We start from the raw sequence: 10,088 nt of genomic DNA on the forward strand, positions 1-10,088 counted from the left end.
GCAGCATGCTTGTCCGTTTTCCCACATCTGTCTATTCTGTGATAGTCTCTGGACTTGGGCAGACGTGGCTGTGGCAGCATGCTTCTCCATTTTCCCACGTCAGTCTATTCTGTAATATTCTCTGGACTCAGACAGACGTGGCTGGGGCAGCGTGCTTGTCTGTTTTCCCGTGTCTGCCTATTTTGTGATGTTCTCTGGACTTGGGCAGACGTGGCTGTGGCAGCGTGCTTGTCCATTTTCCCACGTCTGTCTATCCTGTGATATTCTCTGGACTCAGGCAGACATAGCTCTGGCAGCATGCTCGTCCAGCTCTCAACTTCTGTCTTTCTGAATATATGTCAAATAAAACTTTCTTTTTACTTTACTAAGCTTTGTGATTTTTTTTCCCCTACAACACACTTTTACATTATGGAAATGACTTCTTTCCTTAAACCTCATGAACCAACCTCTGCTAGCTTCGAACTTTTCTTCTGCAGCTTCTTTGCCTCTCTCAGCTTTCACAGAATTGAAGAGATTTAGGGCCTTGATCTGGATTAGGTTTTGGCTTAAGGGAATGTTGTGCCTAGTTTGATCTGCCATCCAGACCACTAAAACTTTCTCCATATCAGCAATGAGGCTGTTTCAAGTTCTTCTCATTTGTGTGTTCACTGGAATAGCACTTTAAATTTTCTTCCAGGACTTTTCCTTTGCATTCATAACTGGGCTAACTGTTTGGTGCAAGAGGCCTAGCTTTCAGTCTATGTCGGCTTTCGATACGCCTTCCTCGCTAAACTTAGTAGTTTCTGGGTTTTGATTTAAAGTGAGAGACGAGCGACTCTTTCTTTCACTTGGACACTTAGAGGCCATTGTAGGGTCATTAAGTGGCCTAGTTTCAGTATTGTTTTGTCTCAGGGAACAGGGAAGCCCGAGGCCAGGGGAGAGACAGGGAATGCACAGTTGGCGGAGCAGTCAGAACAAACACAACATTCTTAGGTTCACTGCCTTAAGCGGGCGCGGTTCGTGGCGCCCAAAACGATTACAACAGTAACATCCACGATGACCAATCACAGAGCAATAACAGATATAATAATAATGAAAAAGTTTGGAATATTGTGAGAATTAATAAAATGTGACAAAGAGACACGAAGTGAGCATGTGCTGTTGGAAAAATGGCTCCAACAGGCTTGCTCAATGGAGGGCTGCCACAAACCTTCAATTTGTAAAAAATGCAGTATCTGCGAAGCGCAATAAAGTGAAGCACAATAAAACAAAGTATGCCTGTAGTGACAGAGAGTACGCATGCCTCACAAGAGGCGGAGCTCAGCAGGGCAGGAACACCAAAACTGGAAACTAACCAGAAGACAGTATTACAAAGAAAGGAAATGAGGAATAGAAATGGAGGATGTTTTCTTAACCCAATAACTGCCTTAAAAAATTAAATTAGAACATTACTCTGAAATCACCAATGTAATAAATCAAAGTTAATTTTTGTTGCCCTGACCTCAGACTCACAAGCACAGTTTAAATGCAGTAGATGTCAGTGCAAACCACCACCATGTGCCAGAGCACTTGTTTAACCATTATTTGTAGTGGTTACTTAGCCAACAACAAAAAAATAAACTTTGAATGTCAATTAGCAGTTGCACTTCAGTATATTCTATTAACCAGAAGCACTGTGAAACTTTTCACTAACATTTTTATTTCTAAATCACTAAACACAATTGCTGTATTCTACACTCTCAGAGACAATAGTCCGCACTGGCAGTTTCCCACGGGTTGGTCAGAAATGGTGTCTGATTTTAGCCTACCTTAGCAATTAAACTGCCAATAGCCACATAAATAGAAGCTGTTTTTAAATGACACCAGCATGACACTGAAATTCAATAGGAAACTCCTTTAAAGATAAAAGTTATATTTTAAGATCAAGCCGAATACATAAAAATTTTCAACGTGAAATTTTCTTTTCCTTTTAAACTTCTGCTAAACTTTTAACCTTTTAAAATTTAAGGAAAGCAACATTATTTTTGGATTATTTATTTTTGTGGGTCTGAGCAAAAACTACCCTCATTAATAACAAAATATTTTCTAGGAACTAACAGAACCCCAAACACTGAATCCTATGCTGCCCCAGAAAACCTTCAAGGAAACTTTTTTCCTTAATTTTCACTCAAGAAAGAAAATAAAAGTAAAGTTTGAAAACGCATGTTTAATGACTTATAAAAGTTAAAACGCTTAATTGCCTCAGTTATGTTATCCTTAATATTTCAATGTACCCTTAAACCAGAAAGAAACAGAAGGCATAACTGTTCCAAATTAAATTTAAGAATTCAACTATTGCATAAAATATTCTTGAAGGAACTGATGTAAACATCTCATTTCAAAGGAAGATAAAAAGAAGACACCACTGATCTAATACAGAATGTTCACTTACTCCCACATTCACGTTCCTCTAATCCAGTTTGCATGGTTGTAACGTTAATTTCAGCTGGTGCTTGAGATGGTTCCATGGTGTCATGTGCTCCAATTACATCATCAATGGTTGTTTCCGGCAAGTCTGGGCTATCTAGCAAATCAATATTCAGAGGCAGGCTGTAAAGGTAATAGAAAACTTATTTGGAGTAAGAAATTTATCATAAAAAGAGTTTAAAATACTAGCAAAAATCTTTGTTGGAAAAAACATTTATGGAAGAGTCTGTATCCCAGCTGGTCTGATTCATGTCAAAAACCTCTGTCAATACCAAAAAGGAGGGCAGCACAAAGAAAAATCCCTGGAGGTCTGCAGAGGGTCCACCTCAAGTACTCAGTAGAGGACTCATCGGTGCATGTGTGTGAGGAAACTCTCTGGAAAAAAAAAAATTTTTTTTTTTTACTCTCTGAGGCTGGGGAAAAAAAACACAGAGAGGATGAGAAGGAACCAGTGGTACTCATTTTGGGGCAAGACCAGGTCCTGTTTCCACAGAAAGACTAAAAATGTAATTCACAGGGCATTGTGTAGAATGTCCAGGAAGGTTTCACCTCAGTAGTGGGAAATGACTATCCCTAGACTGAGTACGTGCCAGACACACCTAACAAATCATAAATGCTACACCTGAAAGGATCAAACTGCTTTCGATTAACTGCATCCTAAAACAAAGCTCAAGGGGATTTGTAGAAAAACATCTAGCACCCAACAAGGTAAAATTCACAACGTCAGGCAACCACTCAAAGATTAAAAGGAATACAAAGAGGCAGAAAAAGACAACTCATACTGAACAGAATAATGAATCAATTGAAACTGACCCAGATTAAATATTTCCAGAAACAGGCCTGGTTTTTTCCAAATTTATGAAGACTATAAATCCACAGATCTAAGAATCCCAACAAACTTCAAGCCCAAGAAACGTAAGAAAACTACACCAAGGCACATCATAATAAAACTGCTTAAAACCAGTGATAAACAGAAAATCTTAATTGAATAAGGGCACTGAGTTTCTGTTAACGGTAAAATAAAAATGACAACAGATTTTCTCATCAGAAACAATGTAAGCTAGAAGATAATGAAACAACATCTTGAAATTATTGAAAGAAAAACTATCAACCAAAATTTCATATCCAGAAAATAGCTTTCCAAATTAAGGGCAATGGGGGCGGAGCCAAGATGGCGGACTAGGCAGACGCTACCTCGGATCCCTCTTACAACAAAGACACGGAAAAACAAGTGAATCGATCACATACATAACAATCTACGAACCCTGAACAACAAACACAGATTTAGAGACGGAGAACGAACTAATACGGGGAAGCAGCGATTGTTTCCAGAGCCTGGAGCCAGCGTACCAGTCAGGTACGGCACAAGCACAGAGACCTGCTCCACCCCCCTGAACTAACCCCGGGAGGGGGACTAGCCGGTTCCACGGGCGGCGTGGGACGCAGCCGTTAGGAGAAGTCCCCGGGAGGCAGTGACTGATCTTGGAGCAGAAAGAGCAGCATCCGAGCCGGGGAACCGTCCCGCAGGGATTTGGACTGCACGCAGGTACGCCATGAACACGGAGAGTTGCTCCACCCCCTGAACTAACCCCGGGAAGGTGACCAGCCGGGTCGCGCGGGCGGCGTGGGACGCAGCCGGTAGGAGAAGTCCCCGGGAGGCAGCGACTGGTATTGGAGCGGGGAGAACAGCGTTCCAGCTGGGACACTCGGTCGCGGCACAAGCACGGGGAGCTACTCCACCCATCTGAACTAACCCCGGGAGGGGGCCCACCTGGTTCACGGGGGCAGCACGGCCACGCGGCTGGAGGGACGAGAAGTCCCCGGGAGGCAGCGACTGATTTTGGAGTCGAGAGTGCACCGTCCCAGTAGGGGAGCCTTGACGCTGGGCGTGGGGCTGGAAGCGGAGGATCTGACCGTGACTCCAGCGGGCCAGACCCCCTGGGGGCAATCTCCACACAGCCAGCACACATAGGCAACGCGCCCGCGGGAATCTCAGATATAATAGTCATTCCAAGCAAGACAAGCAACTCTGGCTATATTCTGAGGTGCTACTCTCCTATCTCTCTGTTCCCTCCCCCACCCTCCCCAGGCGGCTTCATTAACATCTGAATAGCCTGAGCCAGAGGGAGAACTCTGATAGGGATCTGACTGCTGTTTTTTTTTAGCGGATTTTCTGGAAAAACTAGTTTCCCAGTGATGGCTCGGAGACAACAATCCATATCAAACCACTTAAAGAAGCAGACCGTGACAGCTTCTCCAACCCCCCAAACAAAAGAATCAAAATCTTTCCCAAATGAAGATACAATTTTGGAATTATCAGATACAGAATATAAAAAACTAATTTACAGAATGCTTAATGATATCACAAATGAAATTAGGATATCTGCAGAAAAAGCCAAGGAACACACTGATAAAACTGTTGAAGAACTCAAAAAGATTATTCAAGAACATACTGGAAAAATTAATAAGTTGCAAGAATCCATAGAGAGACAACATGTAGAAATCCAAAAGATTAACAATAAAATAACAGAATTAGACAACACACTAGGAAGTCAGAGGAGCAGACTCGAGCAATTAGAATGCAGACTGGGACATCTGGAGGACCAGGGAATCAACACCAACATAGCTGAAAAAAAATCAGATAAAAGAATTAAAAAAAATGAAGAAACCCTAAGAATTATGTGGGACTCTATCAAGAAGGATAACCTGCGGGTGATTGGAGTCCCAGAACAGGGAGGGGGGACAGAAAACACAGAGAAAATAGTTGAAGAACTTCTGGCAGAAAACTTCCCTGACATCATGAAAGACGAAAGGATATCTATCCAAGATGCTCATCGAACCCCATTTAAGATTGATCCAAAAAGAAAAACACCAAGACATATTATCATCAAACTCACCAAAACCAAAGATAAACAGAAAATTTTAAAAGCAGCCAGGGAGAAAAGAAAGGTTTCCTTCAAGGGAGAATCAGTAAGAATATGTTCTGACTACTCAGCAGAAACCATGCAGGCAAGAAGGGAATGGGACCACATATACAGAACACTGAAGGAGAAAAACTGCCAACCAAGGATCATATATCCAGCAAAACTCTCTCTGAAATATGAAGGCGAAATTAAGATATTTACAGACAAACACAAGTTTAGAGAATTTGCAAAAACCAAACCAAAGCTACAAGAAATACTAAAGGATATTGTTTGGTCAGAGAACCAATAATATCAGATATCAGCACAACACAAGGTCACAAAACAGAACGTCCTGATATCAACTCAAATAGGGAAATCACAAAAACAAACAAATTAAGATTAATTAAAAAAAAAAAAATACACATAACAGGGAATCATGGAAGTCAATAGGTAAAAGATCACAATAATCAAAAAGAGGGACTAAATACAGGAGGCATTGAACTGCCATATGGAGAGTGATACAAGGCGATATAGAACAATACAAGTTAGGTTTTTACTTAGAAAAATAGGGGTATATAATGAGGTAACCACAAAAAGGTATAACAACTCTATAACTCAAGACAAAAACCAAGAAAAACGTAACGACTCAACTAACATAAAGTCAAACACTATGAAAGTGAGGATCTCACAATTTACTAAGAAAAACGCCTCAGCACAAAAAAGTATGTGGAAAAATGAAATTGTCAACAACACACATAAAAAGGCATCAAAATGACAGCACTAAAAACTTATTTATCTATAATTACCCTGAATGTAAATGGACTAAATGCACCAATAAAGAGACAGAGAGTCACAGACTGGATAAAGAAACACGATCCATCTATATGCTGCCTACAAGAGACACACCTTAGACTTAGAGACACAAACAAACTAAAACTCAAAGGATGGAAAAAAGTATATCAAGCAAACAATAAGCAAAAAAGAAGAGGAGTAGCAATATTAATTTCTGACAAAATAGACTTTAGACTTAAATCCACCACAAAGGATAAAGAAGGACACTATATAATGATAAAAGGGACAATTGATCAGGAAGACATAACCATATTAAATATTTACGCACCCAATGACAGGGCTGCAAGATATATAAATCAAATTTTAACAGAACTGAAAAGCGAGATAGATACCTCCACAATTATAGTAGGAGACTTCAACACACCACTTTCGGAGAAGGACAGGACATCCAGTAAGAAACTCAACAGAGACACGGAAGATCTAATTACAACAATCAACCAACTTGACCTCATTGACTTATACAGAACTCTCCACCCAACTGCTGCAAAATATACTTTTTTTTTCTAGCGCACATGGAACATTCTCTAGAATAGACCACATATTAGGTCATAAAACAAACCTTTGCAGAGTCCAAAACATCGAAATATTACAAAGCATCTTCTCAGACCACAAGGCAATAAAACTAGAGATCAATAACAGAAAAACGAGGGAAAAGAAATCAAATACTTGGAAAATGAACAATACCCTCCTGAAAAAAGACTGGGTTATAGAAGACATCAAGGAGGGAATAAGGAAATTCATAGAAAGCAACGAGAATGAAAATACTTCCTATCAAAACCTCTGGGACACAGCAAAAGCAGTGCTCAGAGGTCAATTTATATCAATAAATGCACACATACAAAAAGAAGAAAGAGCCAAAAGCAGAGAACTGTCCCTACAACTTGAACAAATAGAAAGTGAGCAACAAAAGAATCCATCAGGCACCAGAAGAAAACAAATAACAAAAATTAGAGCTGAACTAAATGAATTAGAGAACAGAAAAACAATCGAAAGAATTAACAAAGCCAAAAGCTGGTTCTTTGAAAAAATTAACAAAATTGATAAACCATTGGCTAGACTGACTAAAGAAATACAGGAAAGGAAACAAATAACCCGAATAAGAAACGAGAAGGACCACATCACAACAGAACCAAATGAAATTAAAAGAATCATTTCAGATTATTATGAAAAATTGTACTCTAACAAATTTGAAAACCTAGAAGAAATGGATGAATTCCTGGAAAAACACTACCTACCTAAACTAACACATTCAGAAGCAGAACAACTAAATAGACCCATAACAAAAAAAGAGATTGAAACGGTAATCAAAAAACTCCCAACAAAAAAAAGTCCTGGCCCGGACGGCTTCACTGCAGAGTTCTACCAAATTTTCAGAGAAGAGTTAACACCACTACTACTAAAGGTATTCCAAAGCATAGAAAATGACGGAATACTACCCAACTCATTCTATGAAGCCACCATCTCCCTGATACCAAAACCAGGTAAAGACATTACAAAAAAAGAAAATTATAGACCTATATCCCTCATGAACATTGATGCAAAAATCCTCAACAAAATTCTAGCCAATAGAATCCAACGACACATCAAAAAAATAATTCACCCTGATCAAGTGGGATTTATACCAGGTATGCAAGGCTGGTTTAATATCAGAAAAACCATTAATGTAATCCATCACATAAATAAAACAAAAGACAAAAACCACATGATCTTATCAATTGATGCAGAAAAGGCATTTGACAAAGTCCAACACCCATTCATGATAAAAACTCTTACCAAAATAGGAATTGAAGGAAAATTCCTCAACATAATAAAGGGCATCTATGCAAAGCCAACAGCCAATATCACTCTAAATGGAGAGAACCTGAAAGCATTTCCCTTGAGAACGGGAACCAGACAAGGATGCCCTTTATCACCGCTCTTATTCAACATCGTGTTGGAAGTCTTAGCCAGGGCAATCAGGCTAGACAAAGAAATAAAAGGTATCCGGATTGGCAAGGAAGAAGTAAAGTTATCACTATTTGCAGATGACATGATTATATACACAGAAAACCCTAAGGAATCCTCCAGAAAACTACTGAAACTAATAGAAGAGTTTGGCAGAGTCTCAGGTTATAAAATAAACATACAAAAATCACTTGGATTCCTCTACATCAACAAAAAGAACACCGAAGAGGAAATAACCAAATCAATACCATTCACAGTAGCCCCCAAGAAGATAAGATACTTAGGAATAAATCTTACCAAGGATGTAAAAGACCTATACAAAGAAAACTACAAAGCTCTACTACAAGAAATTCAAAAGGACATACTTAAGTGGAAAAACATACCTTGCTCATGGATAGGAAGACTTAACATAGTAAAAATGTCTATTCTACCAAAAGCCATCTATACATTTAACGCACTTCCGATCCAAATTCCAATGTCATATTTTAAGGGGATAGAGAAACAAATCACCAATTTCATATGGAAGGGAAAGAAGCCCCGGATAAGCAAAGCACTACTGAAAAAGAAGAAGAAAGTGGGAGGCCTCACCTTACCTGACTTCAGAACCTATTATACAGCCACAGTAGTCAAAACAGCCTGGTATTGGTACAACAACAGACACATAGACCAATGGAACAGAATTGAGAACCCAGACATAGATCCATCCACGTATGAGCAGCTGATATTTGACAAAGGACCAGTGTCAATTAACTGGGGAAAAGACAGCCTTTTTAACAAATGGTGCTGGCATAACTGGATATCCATTTGCAAAAAAATGAAACAGGACCCATACCTCACACCATGCACAAAAACTAACTCCAAGTGGATCAAAGACCTAAACATAAAGACTAAAACGATAAAGATCATGGAAGAAAAAATTGGGACAACCCTAGGAGCCCTAATACAAGGTATAAACAGAATACAAAACATTACCAAAAATGATGAAGAGAAACCCGATAACTGGGAGCTCCTAAAAATCAAACACCTATGCTCATCTAAAGACTTCACCAAAAGAGTAAAAAGACCACCTACAGATTGGGAAAGAATTTTCAGCTATGACATCTCCGACCAGCGCCTGATCTCTAAAATCAACATGATTCTGTCAAAACTCAACCACAAAAAGACAAACAACCCAATCAAGAAGTGGGCAAAGGATATGAACACACATTTCTCTAAAGAAGATATTCAGGCAGCCAACAGATACATGAGAAAATGCTCTCGATCATTAGCCATTAGAGAAATGCAAATTAAAACTACGATGAGATTCCATCTCACACCAGCAAGGCTGGCATTAATCCAAAAAACACAAAAGAATAAATGTTGGAGAGGCTGCGGAGAGATTGGAACTCTCATACACTGCTGGTGGGAATGTAAAATGGTACAACCACTTTGGAAATCTATCTGGCGTTATCTTAAACAGTTAGAAATAGAACTACCATACAACCCAGAAATCCCACTCCTCGGAATATACCCTAGAGATACAAGAGCCTTCATACAAACAGATATATGCACACCCATGTTTATTGCAGCTCTGTTTACAATAGCAAAAAGTTGGAAGCAACCAAGGTGTCCATCAACGGATGAATGGGTAAATAAATTGTGGTATATTCACACAATGGAATACTACGCATCGATAAAGAACAGTGACGAATCTCTGAAACATTTCATAACATGGAGGAACCTGGAAGGCATTATGCTGAGCGAAATGAGTCAGAGGCAAAAGGACAAATATTGTATAAGACCACTATTATAAGATCTTGAGAAATAGTAAACCTGAGAAGAACACATACTTTTGTGGTTACGAGGGGGGGAGGGAGGGAGGGTGGGAGAGGGTTTTTTATTGATTAATCAGTAGATAAGAACTGCTTTAGGTGAAGGGAAAGACAACACTCAATACATGGAAGG

At 39.4% G+C, this 10,088-nt stretch overlaps 1 protein-coding gene across 10 annotated transcripts in view; it reads right to left on the reverse strand.

Annotated features, from left to right (window-relative positions):
- Positions 1–10,088, reverse strand: part of EPB41L5 (erythrocyte membrane protein band 4.1 like 5) — a 221,259-nt gene that overhangs the window by 76,972 nt on the left and 134,199 nt on the right. For all 10 annotated transcript variants that reach the window (XR_007518074.1, XR_007518075.1, XR_007518078.1 and 7 more), the window contains one exon: positions 2,411–2,568. Coding sequence is in view for 6 of the 10 variants with exons in the window: in XM_049889155.1 (XP_049745112.1) it covers positions 2,411–2,568 (158 nt within the window). In the remaining 4 variants the exon portion in view is untranslated. The remainder of the gene's footprint in view (positions 1–2,410; positions 2,569–10,088) is intronic.

The sequence above is a fragment of the Elephas maximus genome, chromosome 6 (assembly GCF_024166365.1).
Source record: "Elephas maximus indicus isolate mEleMax1 chromosome 6, mEleMax1 primary haplotype, whole genome shotgun sequence".
Lineage (NCBI taxonomy): Eukaryota > Metazoa > Chordata > Mammalia > Proboscidea > Elephantidae > Elephas > Elephas maximus.